We start from the raw sequence: 18,048 nt of genomic DNA, 5'->3' as shown, positions 1-18,048 counted from the left end.
AAATCAGGGTCCTACTACACTTTCTCTAATATCTCTCACACTATGGGTCCATGTAGACAGGGGCGGGATAGGAGTGGGATGGGAGTGGGACACCAAGCATCTCTCTCTCTCTCTCTCTCTCTCTCTCTCTCTCTCTCTCTCTCTCTCTCTCTCTCTATATATATATATATATATATATATATATTTGTTATTTTAGAAATTTTGATAGAATTCTAATGAGAACATATGCATTAATGTTATCAAACTACGGAATTAGAATGGCTATTCCATTCCACCACCTTTCATTCTAAGTAATAGTTATTTCTTTTTCTAATGAAATAGTCATTCCATATACTAAACGAGCCATAAAAGTGTTATGTGTCATTTGAACATGTGAGAAGAGAAGCACATAATTAATCATGCAACTCTCTTTTAGTAATGATTAATCATTGCAACAACTCACTGATGATTTGTATTTTTATTAATGAAGTTAAGCTAACTTTGTATAATTGAGCTCTTTCTTGCACAATACATATATAAATATGCCTTTTCCCATTATAAGATCAAACAAAAACTTCACTTACTCCAAAACTATCGAGCATTTTTTTAACATTCTCCTAAACTTTAAAAATTTGTATTGTGAGGTGTTAATTTATTAATTCTTTTGAATTATCTGTACCAATAGAATTTATTTTTTTGTGAAAAAAAAATATTTTATAAACAGATCGAAGGTATTTGGTCATTTTCATATCTTTGATTTATATTTTTTTTTTAAAAAAAATCCTAACGGGGTGGTTATTGTAGGGCTTGGGCTAATAAACCACACATGCACCCACATTGCAAATTTTAGTTGTTTGCTTGATTCATAACCCAACAGTAGGAACCAATTTACAACCAATTCTGAACAAAAAGCCAAAGTGGTTATGAATTAGAGCCATTAAAAAAAAAACCCTTCTTAAAAAAAAAAAAAAAAAACATGATATACTCATGCATAATATATATGATTATGTAATGTGTAATGTTTCTTGTACAACTTTTGTACAACTCTAACAATTTTTTTTTTAAGATCAACTATTGGATATTTATGGCCCACATATAGGAAAACGGATCAAATTGTTGATTATAAAATAAAAATAAAAATAAAATGTTAAAGTTGTACAAAAATTGTACAACAAACATTTCTCTTATGTAATATATATTGGCAAACAAAGTACTTAATTTGTGCATGCATGCATGCATGTAATATATCATTCAAAATGATCAACTACCAAGAACAGGAGGAGCTTCAAAATCTGGGCTTCCTTGGCATCTTGAAAGAGTCCTTGAAACTCATATTTTCACGGAAAAAAATCTTCACCCAAATCACTCTGTCTCTCATCCTCCCATACAGCATCATCGGCTTTGTTGAACTGAAAGTCTTCCAGCTCATCGTAAACGATATTAAGAAATACGACAATAAGTTGGATAATATGGACAAGAACACTTTCAAGTATGCAAAGACATTTATGGCTATTGTCTCATTTGAAACCTCTACTTATATGAACCTCTTAATAGTGTACGCCGCCTTCAGTTATACCCTCAACCTCCTTTCCACATCTTCAGTTACTTACACCATTGCCTGCATATACACGGACGAAGAAATCACCTTTAGGAAGGTCGTTAGCATTTCCCCAAAGGTTGGGAAAAGACTTATCATCACTTTTATATGGATCATTGCCATTGGTTTCGTTTATGTCATTGTTCCAGGAGCTTTAATCTTGGCTTTGCCTGCTTTGACTGGAACTCATAGAATTGGGAGAGTCATTTTTCTACTTCTTGTGATCATGTACGTGATTGGGTTCATTTATTTTAACCTCGTTTGTCGTTTGGCAAACATGGTATCTGTGCTAGAAGATTATGGATTTCGAGCCGTGATTAAGAGCTTTGTGTTGATGAAGGGTAAGATTGCAGTTTTCGTTGGTTTCTTTATTCTGCGGAGGCTTTCCTTTATAGCAACTCAACTGGCTTTTAGGAAATTTCTTGTACCAAGTATATTGAGAACTGGGATTCAAATTCTTTGCTCGTTGTTTCCGTTGCCGCTGAATCTCTTAGATTATGTTGCCCAACCCGTTGTCTACTTTGTTTGCAAATCATATCACCATGAAACCATTGATAGAAACTCTTTAGCGGATCATCTTGACGGTTTACTTGGAAAGCCCAAGGATATTGTTCCTACTGGGGGAGATTCATTTGAAGCACACGTAGTATGAACTTCCATGTTGTAGTAAAACCAATAAAGGTTGTATAGTTTTAATATTGTTGCTCTTTCGAACTTGATGTTGTACGTACCTGTTATAAATACATGCATGACGTTTTAGTAAGAGTTTTTATTATCTAGTTTTTCATATATATGGAAATAAATTTCTTTAGGCTGGACTCGTTTGGTAAAAAAAATTGACCCTTGAACCCTAAATCCTAAATTAAAAGGGTGTTTGATTATTTTGTTTTGCCAGCTGGGTAGAGTGAGATTTAGAGAAGGGATTAATTGGAATTTGCTTGGTGTTTCTGTTCATGATGACTCTCCTTTGACTTGTTGTACAAATTTTATCTATGCTTCGTTTGAAAAATAGATCCCCATGAAAGCATCGATGAAAACTCTTTAGCGGATCATCTTGAGGGTTATTAAACTGAATAATTTCATTTAGCTTTTGTGTAAATGATTTCAGGGCGTTTGATGATTTCTTTCTAAAAGATTATTTGCGTTCAATCGGTTTTTATTCCTCTTATTGTGATTGGATATTGAGTAGGCCTCATGGTTCAGCTTGTATTAGGGTTGTGATATTGACTGTTAATGACTTAACTAAAGTGACATATTAATCACAAGAATTCAAAACCTTAATACATTTATTTGCACGTATAATATACATACAGAGTTTATAAATACTTCTACGTACTTTGAGTTTGAAGCAGGATAAGTAATTTATCTACTTAGAGTGTTAAAGTGTACTAAACATATTATACCTAGAATATGAAAAAAAGTTGTGAAAAATGATTTTTTTGGCTTTCTTAACCAAAGAACCAGTTCACATTCAACTATATATATATTGTGTACAAGAGGAAGCTAATTTAGATTACAATGAACAGATAATAAGAATTCAAATAAGGGACAAATAAAATTCAAATAATACAATTTAAAGTACTACTATTGTACGTACAGTCAAACAATATTATCAGTTTATTGAGTATTGTGTAGAATATTGATGAACTTCCTATGTTTCCTTATCATGCTATGTTGTGAGGCTGTGATTCAAATTCAAACTTGTTGCACTATATATCCTTATGTACATGAGTTGAGCTATTGTCTGAGCCATTAAGACACGATGGTTGTTGATGTCCTGAGAGTGTCTTGCTTAAGTGAATGGGAGGCGACACTACCAAGGGCTTGTCAAGGGAAAATAGAAAACGTGAGCAGAGACCCTTTGTGAAAACATTAGCTAACTGATCATAAGTAGAAACAAATTTGACTGAAACATCGTTGTTCACCGCCTTTAATTTCCACGTACAAAGTGAAAATCAAATTCAATATGCTTTGTACGGGTGTGGAAGACAGGTTTCGAAGCAAGTGCTACGGCTTTAAGATAAATTAAGTTGAGGGATTTTCTTTCCCTTTAAATTAAGTAGATAGAGTGTGTGTGTCTCCTAAGTAATTGTACTTAATAAGATCTTTCTTAGTTTTTCTTTTTAGGATTTTAATCACGGTAGATCAATTTGCTATTTATTATGTCTCCTTTAGAATTTGAAAAGTTTCTTTTAAAATTAATCCAACAAAAAATTCAAAGGGGAGGTCAACCTTGGGGTCTTTGAACAATTTCCCCTAGCAACACTAGCTTTCAACCATTAAACCGGCCACATGTCATTTTTTAAATGATTTTGAAAATTAAAATTGTTAACTCAAATGTTAATCTTAATTTTTGATCCATTTTATATTCCAATATAAGCTCAACTAAATGTGCATACACACCTTTAAGCCCAATACAGTGGGCTCACCTAAGGTTCAATCTAGGCCTAAGGTAGAGGATGTTATATTTTACACCGGCTCACGTAACGTGTTTTAAGTGATTGGTATGAGAATCCTATTAATTCACATTTGTTAACCTTAGTTTGTATTGTAAATATAATGTTTTGTTAATTTTATGTCCTAATGGAAAACACAGGCAAAATCATTGAAGTTAGGACCAAATTGCATCAAGGAAACTGAAGAAAGTCGATCGATCGACCATCCAATCAATCGACCAAAGTGGTCGATCGATCGACTCCGCACCTTCCAAAGCATCATATATTTGCAAGTTTTGTGTGATGGAAATCAAAAATAAAAAATCAACTTGTATAGCGTTGAGGATTGCAAAACTTATGTTAATTGTTCTTAAATTTTATATTTATTCATGAAGAAAAGTTTGTCTTGTCTATGAGAATTCTTTGATTCTTGAATAAAATCAAACTTTTCCTTTTTCTGTGATTGAGGGAACGATGGCTATGAAATGGTGCTTTTTTACATGATTTCAAGTATGCTTATTAGAGAGATTTTATAGGGCTTGCCAGGGTCATGAATCGTTTCATAAGTAGATATTAGGTGAATGATTGTTGGGTAAAATACCTTATCATTATTTCCTAACCAAAGTACTTTCTTGTCTTATCTATGCTTACTAGAGAGGTTTTATAAGGCATGCTAGGAAATACGAATCACTCCACATCTTTGTAGTTTAAATGCTTTTCATTGTAGTGCAATTTTTACATGGATGATGATTAGTGCGAAACTAAGATGCCTTATCAATATTTCCTAACCAAAGTATTTTCATGTCGAGGTCGTCGTATGTGTTAGTATTTTATATTGGTAACATTCTGGTTGACAAAAATACTTTATGTAACGGTTGCTTTTTAATAGGATTTTGGTTCTATTCAGAGTCTTCAAGTAATATGGACAATGTTTCATTTTATGCCTTGTGTCTGATCATGAACCCTTTTTGGTTCTTTTAGAAGATGTCCATGAAGATTCCACGCATTTTTCAAGTCAAAACGGCCGGTTCCTGTGCAACCGTCCGGACGGGCCTTTGAAGGCGTTCGGACGCCCTGCAGTGTCTAGAAGCTTCAATGTTGAAGCTGTCCGGACAATCAAGCTGTTGGACCACAAAGGGTGCAAACCCAAGTGTAAGTTTTCGCAAGTAATAAATTCTCGGTAAGTACGAGGTCGATCCACAGGGAATGGTAGATACTAAGTAAAATTCCTATTATTGTGCAAAAAAGTAAATTGAATGGATTTTTCCACTAAAAAGTGGAGCAATTGATAGATGATAAAATAAAATAAAATCAACTAAACTAAATTAATAAAAAGAAAAATTAAAAGAAAACACTAAGGCTTCAAGGATCCACCTAGTACTTTATTACATATTCTTGAGACATATATTTTTAACTCAACTAGGTAGAGAATCAACTCTCCTAATCGAAAAATAAAAAAATTAAGCGCAAAGTAAATATAAAATATATTAAACATGGGTTGATTGAGAATTTGATTTTATAAACATAACACAATAAATTAAACATTCAATATATTTTCGAATCATATTAACTCAAACAAAGTAAGCATTTGATATAAACAAAAATCATAATGAATCAAAATAAAGTTGTGTCATTAAATTACTCTCAAATAAAAATCATCCCCAAATTTAATCATTAATCTATGAAGAACAAATAACATAGTCTCAAGAATACATAATAAAAATACTAGGCTTCACCCCTAGCCTTAGCTAGAGATTTAACCACTTATGTTTATGAAAATAAAAAATAACAAACAACAAAACCGGTTAAGAGCCTCCATAACTGCCCCCTTCTCTGTTTCTCCTCTTCTCCTCTCCTCTGGCTTCTCCTCTCGCTCCCCCCTTTTTAGCACAAGCAAAGCATGATATATATAGACTAATTTGCTAGGTCTTTCGATGCCACACACATGCTTTCTTGATTCTTTCCTTGTATAAGAATTATTGCAAGTTTGGCTCTTCATGGAAAACAAATTACGTATCTCAACAATTAATGCAGCGCATGACTTTTCCATGTCTCCATACATGTGTTGGTGAGTTATGCATGGAAAGAGCTGATTAGGTGCTGATCCTTTCATGGTAGGAAATATGTGTGAGTTAGGTCCCCATAAATCTGCTAAGTAAGGAAAGAAAATCAATTGCCTTGTTATGGAAAGAGATGTTTTTCTTATTTTCCATGTTTTGTTTTCTTCTACGTGGACCCCACGAATTTATTCTTTATTTCTTTGGTCCTCCACGCGTCTTTCCCCTTTTAGTCTTTTACAAAATAACAATTCATTGCATTAATACCAATTTAAGCTCAACTTTAATAATTAAACAATATTCCCCAATTAAATATAAAATGCAAGAATTATGATAAAACGTAGTATGATAATGCTTATTTTAATAGAGAAAATATGCATTTTTAAGCTATTATCACGAGCTACGACTGTCCGGATACTAGGTCAAGCTACTCCGAGTTCGACACGGAGTTGAATTTTAGATGACAATATTTGGGAAGGTTTTGCCAGATGTCCGGACGCTACTCAGTGTTCCAGAATATTTCGGGTCTCCTTTACGGATATGGAAAGGAGTGACATCGTTGACCATTCGGATGCTCAGTCAAGCTGTTTGGACGCAGTCCTGTTTTGGGAAGAATATCGATATTCTGGAAAGGTGGTCGCAGAAGACCATCCGAAGGCAGCTAAGTGACAGTCCAGACACTACTCGCTAGATTCCGTATTTGAACAGAATTAGGTTTTCTGTAAGCCTATAAATAGATGACTCTAGGCTTGTAACTTGTAAGAATTCAGTATAGAATTCCATAGTACTTAGAGAGGGTGTTTAAGGAGATTTCAAGATCCACTAGCTCTCTAGCTGTTGCAAGTGTATGCTCAACTGTTCATGTGAAGTCTATCTTAGGGGTTGGCCATAAGGTAAAGGATTCCATTGAAGACCCATTCAAGTATGAGACTTGGTTGGGAAGAATTCATGATGGGTTTCGTGTCAAAGTCATAGGGACGATCGCTGCATCAGAGTATATGAGTGTTAATTTCTATGTACTAACTTTGTCTTCTAAATAGTGGATATCCTGGGTTTGGCTGCCCCGGAGTGGTTTTTCTCTTCACAGAGTTTCAACTTCGTCAACAAAATATTTATCTCTTTTAAATTCAGTAATTTAAATATTTTTTTGCACACTATCACATACTTGGTAAATTAGAAGTCAAATTTATTTTTCAATTGGTATCAGAGCTTAGTACACTCTGGTTAAGATTTAATTCTTGAGTGTGATCTCTTGACTTTTACTTCTCTTCTTTTATTTTTATCATGTCTCACAATCTTAATTCTGTTCCGCCCTTTGATGGGACGAAATATGGCTATTAGAAAGTCCACATGCGCTTCTTTTTAAAATCAATTGACATCTGAAAAATTGTTGAAACTTGTTGGATTAAACCAGAGGATACAGACAAAATTACTATAACTCAAACAAGCACATGACTCTCCAATGATAAAGCCCTCCATGCTCTATGCCAAGTACTTTCACCATCATAATTCGCAAGAATTTCAAATTGTGAAATTGCTAAAGATGCATGGCAAATTCTAGAAACAACATATGAAGGCACGAAACTTGTTAAATCTGCCAAGTTTTAAATGTTGATTTCTAAATTTGAAGAAATTAAGATGCTCGAAAAAGAGACATTCAGAGAATTTTACACCAAGATTAGCAACCTAAGAAACTCAATGGTGAGTCTTGGGAAGTCAATGTCAAATGTAAAACTCATCCGAAAGATATTAGGATCTTTGCCTGTGCGTTTCAGGATTAAGGTGACTACCATAGAAGAAAGCAAAGATCTGGAGGAGATGAAGATTGAAGAGCTGATAGGATCTCTTCAAACATATGAATATTCCTTGTCTCTAGTCAGAAAGGCAAACACCATTGCCCTCAAGGCATCCAAGAAGAAGACCATTATCTGAAGAAGACACATCAGCTGAATCTATCGCCATACTGCCCTGAAGAATATAAAGGTCATCAACCTTGTTACCTTCCATCACAACCAATGAGCCTTTCTTAACGCAAATGACTCCACCTTCACCCAAATACTCATATCCAAGGGAGTCCAAAATGCCCAATGAAATAAGGTTTTTCTTCAAATCTGGTGTGTGCCGAACATTCTTCAAAGTCCTAAGAATCCCGTCATGCATCCTTATTTTGACTTCACCAATACCAACAATCTACCAGGTGACACCATTTTCCATCAAGACTAAACCACAATTGACTGACTCATAATTAATAAATCAATCTCTTTTAGGGGACATATGAGAAGTACATGTAGTATCAAGGACCTACTTGTTGTTGAGACGACCATTTGAATTTGAAACTGCAAGGATTTCCTTTGACAACACCAGCTACAAAAGAGGAATTTAGCTTATCACATTCCTCTTTATTTTTCAGCTTTGGACACTCGAATTTATAATGCCCATAGTTGTTACAATAGTAACACTTCATTCTACTATTTGAGTTAGACTGCAATTGGCCTCCTCTATCTGAGTCTCTTCCTCTAGATCGACCTCTAAAATTAGAGCAATTTTCCAAACGACCACTAACAAATAAACCATCTACCTGATTTTCACTACCTTTACCATTTAATCTTGTTCTCAACTCCATAGAATTCAAAGCAGATTTAACATCAACTAAGGAGATGGTATATCTACCGTATAACATTGAATTAACAAAATTATCAAACAAATCCGATAGTGAACATAACAAAATCAGTGCTTGATCCTCATCATCTACTTTAATATCAATATTTTTTAGATTCAAAATAATTCTACTAAAGACATTGATGTGGTCTTTTGTTTACCAAAATATATCAATAATAAAATTAACCACTCGCAATAAAATGAATCCTTATAGGATAAGGCTATAGAGAGGGTGTCGAACCTCAAAGACTACGTAGGTATTATGATCAAGCTTATCGAGATTAAATATAACTTAATTTAAAAGATGTTTGATTTTTGTTTTCTAAAAATAAATGCATAAAAGTAAAAGACATAAATTTAAATAGAATATGGATGAGATAAAGAATAGGGGATTGATTTCACCACTCATCGCATAACAATGGTCAATCATAAATTAACAAGGAAAATTTATACTATGCATGATATAGGGCTCGTCTCACTCGAGTAGTAAAGAAATCACCTCTAAAGAATTAGTATAATCCATCTTCGGTTGGAACAGACTGTCCACCTAACCACTAAGACGCGGTACGACCCGTCTTCCCTAGGCATGGATTAGCTACGTCTTTAATAGGATACACACAATCAATGGAAAAGTATAACCCATCTTCGGTTGGTACGAACTGTCTACCTAAATTACACTAAACTAGGGTGTAGTACAATCCGTCTTCCCTAGGCATGGTCTATCTAACCCTCTTAATCATATGTCAATTAAAACCATTATATAACAATCATTCACATAATCACAGAAAATATGAAGGATTGAGTTCAATTAATATAAAAGACTTTCTAAGACAAGATAAGAAATTCATAATGATTGAATATAAACATTAAGATCAATTCTCACAGTTATACAACCATCATGCATATAGAAAATACCAAATTAAAATACAATTAAACCATTGTTACTTGGAAAGGGCTACATCAACACCCTATTAGAAATTTAGCCGCCATTGTGGTGCTGGGATGGCCTCTTGCCATGTTCTTCTCCTCTTCAACTTGTCAAGCCTCCCAGAAGAATTTTCTGTCTAAATCTAAGCACAAGTACAAGCACAAGCACCAGCACAACTTCTTTTGAAGCTTAGGGGTCTATTTATAGAGACTAGGAAAGGCCTAGAAGCTCTTGGAATTCCATAAAAATCGTTTCTTGAGTCTTCTTGTCTAAGTAGGAGATTGAAACTTCAATCCAAGTAGGAAAAGGATTCCAAATTCGTCCAGAATTGAGGTCTTTTATTGCGGGGCTATTTTAGCATAGTAAACGTCCGAATTTGAGAAAATCTAGTTTTGAAATATTTGTTGCATTTTTTATTAGCTTTCTAACGACATAAATTTCATTACAATCTGATATCTGACCTAAAAGTTATGATCAAAACACTGTAACATATGCAGAATCCTAATTTGAATCCAATCCGATTTTGACTTTTAGTGGAGAAATTCCGATTTAATCATTCACTTGATTTGATTAAACTTAACCACATCATATAGGTCTTCTATTATGATTTGTTAAGCTTAAACATATCTTCTAGGTCTTCTCAAAGTGTGCTTTAAGCCCAAAATTAATAGAATTAATTGCATCTTTGTTTAAAACCTAAAAATAATAAAACAACACAAAATCAAACAAATAACAATGCTAAGGAATTAACATATATAAGTTATGGGGCTTGAATGTGCAACATTCAACGCTTATCACACCCCCAAACTTACATATTGCTAGTCCCTTAGCAATACAAAACAAAAAATAACATTGAAAAACAAGATAACTCCTTTCGTGGGATGTACGATTGCATTTAGCGTATGCAACAATCCTTTTAAACCCCTAAGACTCCTTAGTGGACGAGTGAAGTTTCGTGAGGGTTTGCCAGAATTGATACCCACAAACATTATGTAAGATCATGTTATAAATAAGATTGAAGTGTCACAAAAACAATGATTCTCATTCATTAGCAAGCTTAACAAAATAAACTCCATCTTCACAATTTCAGGGATTAAAAATTAAGCTTCTAACATGTTATGAGATATCACAAGATTCAACTAGTGTAAAGTGAACTTAACACATAGTCATGGGGTTTCAAAACTAATCTCAATCGTGAATGGTTCAACACTCAAAATTTGCTAGATTCCTCATTAGATAAAACAACCAAGGCATATATATATATATATATATATTTTTTATTATTATTATATATATGCAGGCTGTGCAATGCTTAGCTCCCTTAAGCTTTCTAACTGACCATTATAACGAGTGTTAGGTCAATGACTCTCAAACTAGATGGTTTTAGGGCATTAGGTGTAAAACACCCTAAAGACTTACTAACTCGAGTCAAAAAGGCTACGAAGCTAAACTTAGCCATTTTATCAATCAAAACAAACTTCTACCTTTTGACACGAATACTCAATGCTTAATGAGGCAAGAGATTCGGTTACTCAGCAAAAAGCTCAAAGTGATCAATATAATTTTTTTTTCTCTTTATTTATTTATTTATTTATTTGGGAAAACTTCACAAAAGGGTATCAATATATAGCGATTTTTCAATTAAGGGTACCGATGTAGCAAAACGTTCAATTGAGTGTATGAATTTATCAAAACCGTGCAATGTAGGGTATTCTGTCACCCTCCGTTCCAAATCGATGACGGAAGTGAAGTCACATGACTTCCACGTGATTCTCTTAACGTTATCAACCTGTTTTGCCCCTCTCACCCACATGCATCTAAACGCAACCCGTTAAACGTGATCAACCCATGATTCCACGCACACAGCTGATCCTAGACGGCGAGTTGATCCCCCACGGCGAGGTCCATGTCCCGTTGAGCTAGTTCTTCATGATTCGGATCTTTGTAAGAAACTTGCACTCGCTGAGCTCTTCAAGGATTGGTCTGTTGAGATGCACCATGAAGCTTGGAGCCATAAAGGAAAAGACAACGGTTTGGGAAATGTGGTATTTGAACTAAGCAACAGAGCAAGCCATAGTGTTAAGGTTGTTCAGCTCAAAACAGAGTTAAGGTTCTTAAATATCACCATCAGTATTTGATGAAGGTTCCAAGCAGTGAATGGAGAATACCATTAAATTTTCTAGATAAATGCAAGTTCTAATGACTAAATCAAACATAAGGGTCATTCATGTTTGCCAGCTTCAGTGAATGTTTAGCTTCTTTGTCCCAATTACTCCCATCAGTTCTGAAGACTAACATTATCATGCACTGATCTTACGCGCGAGTTGCAAGGCTTCAAGCTACTTTGACATATCGGATGCAGGATATGCTTCTATCCCCTTACCAAATTCCCTGTCATGTTCTGTATTAGGTGCATGATATGCTTCCACGGAAGATTTCGTATGCTACCTCCAATGAGTAGTAGAGGAAAGCTCGGCCTCAGTGCGTCCAACCAGTATCGGAAGAAACAAAAGGAAATGAAGCTATGCACGCCCATCAAGCAGTTAACAAAAAGAGAATTAAGAAAAAAAAAACTACAAGGAAAGGAAAAAGAACCAAGCAAATAATCCCCTGTTTTGGAACATAAAAGCAGAGTTGGAACAAAAAATCCTATGTTTTCTCCTAGCCTAGTATTAATTTCTTTCACTCCACCAAGCAGCAAAGGAAGGAGGAGGATTGTCTCTGTTCAACTCTGTTTTTATGTTCCAAAACAGAGGATTTTTTTTTTCTTCTCTTTTTGTTAACTGCTTCATGCATCCTTCATCACCACTTACAAGGGCTTTGAAAGGGGAGACTGGAGATGGGAAGATTGTAAAAATCACCAATACCAGTTTTATCCGAATCTAGGAAGGATTTGTTAGGAACAAGTTTTCCTTTAACGTCTAGCTGCATCAACCAAGCTCTAGACTTGCCGCAAAGAAACAAGAATCTAAGCTGGACTTGGCGCTCTGCATGGGCACCACCTTCATGCACGCATATCATCCACGCCAGTAGCAACAAGTAGGAGTCCATGCCTGTTAAAAAAAAAAATTAACGTTAAAAACACTAACAATGAAACTATTGTTAGTGTTTCTCCATGTGTTGTCATCCTCCACATGGTCTCTAGGAAGCTCTTTCCATGCAGTGAATGAGCGTATCTTCTGTCAGGGCCAGTGCTTGGTCGGAATTCTCGTCGACCAGTGAGGTGTCCTTCTTTGGCGGACGCAACGACCGCGAAGCGCTTGCATATGGGATGAGGATGCATGGCCGAGCACCCAGGGATAATGCTCACCATTGTGAAATTTGTGACTTCCTGTAATTCACTGAGATTTGGTGTCCTTTGGTTCATCTAGCTCCCAATAAGGCCAAGAAAATAACAAATGAAGCGGACAACGCCAGCGAATGAGTGAGGGGCATAATCAGAAGTTTCACTTAAAAAATCACGTGAAATACACGTGTTTTGGGTTCCGTCATCGATTTGAAATGGAGGGTGAAGGAATACCCTACATTGCACGGTTTTGATAAATTCATACACTCAATTGAACGTTTTGCTACATCGGTACCCATAATTGAAAAAACGTTATAGTTTGATACCCTTTTGTGAAGTTTTCCCTATTTATTTTTTTTATGCCAAGGTTATTCCTCTAATAAGTTACCCAGTTGCATCCAAGATATTGATAACCGACATAACTGATTTCAAAATTGCATACCCCACAGACTACGTGCTAGTGTGCTTGTGAGAATCAAATTGAAACAAGTAATATCTCATGCTGCCAAAGAAAATATCAAAACTTCTTAATTCCCTAGTAAAGTGATCATGTGTTCATCATGTTAAGCTCACCAATGAATATGAATTAGAATTCAAAATCAACAACTTGCTCAAGAATAATATAGCAAAATATTGGATAGTGTTTTGTTCTTCCATACCCCCAAACTTGAATCACACATTGTCCCCAATGTGTGTATAGAACTGAACATAACGGTGAGAGGATAGGAATACCTGAATGAGCAGATGTGGGGCATATCATACCTCCAAACTTGATTATAAAAACACATGTCCTAAAAAAGAGAGTGATACTCCAAGCAAATACTAGTCACGTGCAACACATTGTTGTAAAAATATAAATTAATAATGAAGCAACAATGGAGAAGATAAACCTGGAAGGAGATCATGTACCCTGGCCTGATGGAGGACTCAAGCGCACAGGGCCTGTGCACGAACCTATGAAGCTGACTCATTTAGTCAAAATATGTGGGATCCGCCAAGCCAACGGAATCCACATTCTTGATGCGCTCAGTGCTCTCTGACCCTTAAGTTTAAATTTGAAGCACCAATCTTTTCTTCTCTTGGACCAAAGAGAATAAATTTTACCTACAGAAAGGTAATTTCGAATGCCCGCATATCAAGGTAGATCCCTCTGAGTATTCTTAAGTAGTTTCTCATCCGGAAGGGAATCATGAACTGGAATAAAATGAAGAGAATACACAAGGAAGTTTTTTACCTTGATGGTTTCTTTTTGCTCTCCTAACAGCCCTAAGAAACTACTCTCCTTACCTCTTGGTAAGTCATAAGCAATGGGGTTCATATGGCATCTCGAGAATAAGAGTGGATGATGAAGGAGTCTCAGTGCTCACTTCCTTGCCTTTTGCCCGATGTAGAGCTTGTGGGGCCTCAATTTGCTACTCCTTCCTCTCTTCCCCATGAGTTTCGACCACTTCTCCATTCTTCATTGTGGTGATGGCTTGCTCATAATAAGAAGTACTCTCATCCACCACGTAGTGTCCATCAAGATTGGCCTCTGATTGTCTTTGAAGCTCTTCTTCTTCTATTTGATTTGCCATCTGCTTCATCTGAACTTCCATCCTGGCAATGGCTTGGGCGTGAGAATTCAATGTCTGACTGAGAGAGGTCAGTGCCTGACCCCGAGATTCCACTGCCTAATTGATCTTACCCATAAGTTTCAACATCTGAGCTTGAAAGTCAAAACCTGACTGAGTAGATGGTGTAGCCTGAGAAGAAGGTTGCCAGTTATCCTCAAATTCAACACAATATGGAGATGATTGCCATTACTGGTGGGGAGGATGGAAGTTAGATGGTGGATAGGCCGCTTGATCATTGAACTGCGGATATGCCTGATGGTATAGTTCATGAAATTGTGGAGCATAATTTTCAGAAGCTTGAGCTTGCCACGAGATATTAGACTGGTTACTCCATGCCGGGTCATAGGAGTCAGAGTAAAGGGGTATTCCTCGGTCTAGAGAACTGTGTGTTCATATACTCATAAGAATAGTTAAAAAATTATCCCGCAGTAGGACAATCTTTAACATGGTGATAAGGACTATAGCAATATGAACATGGTCCAAGAGGTGTTGGAATGCCTCCCCACATGAACTAAATTAACAAAAATAAACTAAAATAAAGGAAAATAAAAACAAAGAATTGAAAACAAAAAAAATAAAAACCAAAAAAATAAAATAAATAAAATAAAAATTGAAAAGAATTAAGTTAAATTCAATTTTTAAAACTTAATAATATAATCGTTTGCAGTCCCCGACAATAGCGCCAAAAATTGATGTGGTCTTTTCTTTACCAAAATATATCAATAATAAAATTAACCACTCGCAATAGAACGAACCCTTATAGGATAAGGTTATAGAGAGGGTGACGAACCTCAAGGACTGCGTAGGTATTATTATCAAGCTTATCGAGATTAAATATAACTTAATTTAAAAGATGTTTGATTTTTGTTTTCTAAAAATAAATGCATAAAAGTAAAAGACATAAATTTAAATAGAATATGGATGAGATAAAGAATAGGGGATTGATTTCACCACTCACCGCTTAACAATGGTCAATAATAAATTAACAAGGAAAATTCATAGTATGCATGATATAGGGCTCGTCTCACTCTAGTAGTCAAGAAATTACCTTTAAAGAATAAGTATAATCTATCTTCGGTTGGCACGGACCATCCACCTAACCACTAAGATGCGGTACGACCCATCTTCCTTATGCATGGACTAGCTATGTCTTTAATAGGATACACACAATCAATGGAAAAGTATAACCCATCTTCGGTTGGTACGAACTGTCTACCTAAATTACACTAAACTAGGGTGTAGTACAATCGGTCTTCCCTAGGCATAGTCTATCTAGCCCTCTTAATCATATGTCAATTAAAACCGTTGTATAACAATCATTCACATAATCACAGAAAATATGAAGGATTGAGTTCAATCAATATAAAAAACTTTCTAAGACAAGATAAGAAATTCATAATGATTGAATATAAATATTAAGATCAATTCTCACAGTTATACAACCATCATGCATATAGAAAATACCAAATTAAAATACAATTAAACCATTGTTACTTGGAAAGGGCTACATCAACACTCTATTAGAAATTTAACCGCTCATCGTGGTGCTGGGATGACCTCCTGCCATGTTCTTCTCCTCTTCAACTTGTCAAGCCTCCCAGAAGAATTTTTAGTCTAAATCTAAGCACAAGTACAAGCACAAGCACCAGTACAACTTCTCCTGAAGCTTAGGGATCTATTTATAGAGACTAGGAGAGGCCTAGAAGCTCTTGGAATTCCAGAAAAATCGTCTCTTGAGTCTTCTTGTCTAAGTAGGAGATTGAAACTTTAATCCAAGTAGGAAAATGATTCAAAATTCGTCCAGAATTGTGGTCTTTTATTTTGGGGCGATTTTAGCATAGTAAACGTCCGAATTTTGGAAAAGCTATTTCTGAAATATTTGTTTCATTTTTTATTAGATTTCCAACGACACAAATTTCATTACAATCCGATATCTGACCTAAACGTTATGATCAAAACACTATAACATATGCAGAATCCAATCCAATTTTGACTATTAGTGGAGAAATTCCAATTTAATCATTCACTTGATTTGATTAAACTTAACCACATCATATGGGTCTTCTATTATGATTTGTTAAGCTTAAACATATCTTCTAGGTCTTCTCAAAGTGTGCTTTAAGCCCAAAATCAGTGGAATTAATTGCATCTTTATTTAAAACTTGAAAATAATAAAACAATACAAAATCAAACAAATAACAATGCTAAGGAATTAACATATATAAGTTATGGGGCTTGAATGTGCAATATTCAACGCTTATCAGTCATCTAGATAATCACAAAGAGGCATGCCTTCCTGCATCCTGAGGGTATAAAACCATTGCTTTAGAAATAAATGGTTAGTGAGAGACTTCTTCATGTACAAACTTTCTAACTTTTTCTAAAGTCCAGCAGTAGTTTCTTTATCGGCAACTTCTCTAAAAAATTCGCCCGAAAGAGACAACAAAATTGCATTGTGGGCTTTTTCATTAAGTTTCGCATATTCTCCACTTTCTTCAATTGCTTTAATACCAATTCTTTCCTTAGATGGTGAAAAATTGAAATGACTTCTAAAAGTAAAGTGTGTGCATCAAGTGTCAACAAAAATTAAAGCACAGCGGAAAGTAAATGACACAGAGATTTTTGTTGACGAAGTGGAAACTCAGTTAAGAGAAAAACCACTCTGGGGCAGCCAAACCCATGAATTCTACTATTCAGAAGACATAGCTAGATACAATACAGTAACACTCACATGTACCAATGCAGTGGTCGTACCTTGATCTCTGACGTGTAACCCAACACGAACGCTTCCCAACCAGGTTCTCCTACCTGAAGGGGTCTTCAATGGAACTCTTTTACCTTAGGGCCAACCCCTAATATAGACTTCACAGCTGATCAAATCACACACTTGGCAAGGCTTTAGAGGAAATATCACGTCTCTATGCTGTAGAGAATTCACCACCGAATTCTGTGTTGAAAGCATGCCTCAAGCCTCTTATTTATAGGCTTTGGAAACCCAAATTTGAGTTAAAAACAGATTCTGGGGCACGCACGTCCGGACGGGAGCGAGGGCCGTCTGGACAGGTCAAGTTTTTCTTGTCCAGAAAGTAATTTTGGAATTTTCTGAAGGGCCGTCCGGACGGGCAAATCATTCAGTCTGGATGGCTTCTAGGGTCCTTCCAGATGCTTAAATTATATCATTTTTTCTAAGCTTTCCAATGAAGCTGATTTCGTCCCAATCCGATATTTGAGTAAAAAGTTATGACCAAAATACCCGAGGGTGTCAGAACTGCTTGACCGAGCGTCCGGACAGTCAACTGCAACCGCCTCTCCAAGATAGCGCTGAAAGCTTCCATAACAAGGCCGTGTTCGCACGGTGTTGCCCTAGCGTCCGGATGGTTGCACTTCGGCTGCACGAAATCACCATAATAAGGCTTGGAGCGTCCGGACCTTGAAGGCTAACGTCCGGACGGTTGAACTGGTGCACGCAACTTCCATATATGAAGCTTGATCGTC

The 18,048-nt window shown here is 35.8% G+C and overlaps 1 protein-coding gene across 1 annotated transcript; it reads left to right on the top strand.

Moving 5' to 3' along the window:
* Positions 1 to 1,235: 1,235 nt before the first annotated feature.
* On the top strand, positions 1,236 to 2,228 carry LOC133873240 (uncharacterized). The gene has a single exon (XM_062310972.1). The coding sequence runs from the start codon at positions 1,236 to 1,238 to the stop codon at positions 2,226 to 2,228; it is 993 nt and encodes a 330-aa protein (XP_062166956.1).
* Positions 2,229 to 18,048: the final 15,820 nt, after the last annotated feature.

Source organism: Alnus glutinosa, chromosome 7, assembly GCF_958979055.1.
Source record: "Alnus glutinosa chromosome 7, dhAlnGlut1.1, whole genome shotgun sequence".
NCBI lineage: Eukaryota > Viridiplantae > Streptophyta > Magnoliopsida > Fagales > Betulaceae > Alnus > Alnus glutinosa.
The sequence above is the reverse complement of the archived record's forward strand: the minus strand, read 5'-3'. Positions and strand labels throughout refer to the sequence as shown.

Excerpts from the sequence above, each read along its gene's own strand:
- LOC133873240 (XM_062310972.1), top strand. The coding sequence starts at position 1,236 with ATGATCAACTACCAAGAACAGGAGGAGCTTCAAAATCTGGGCTTCCTT.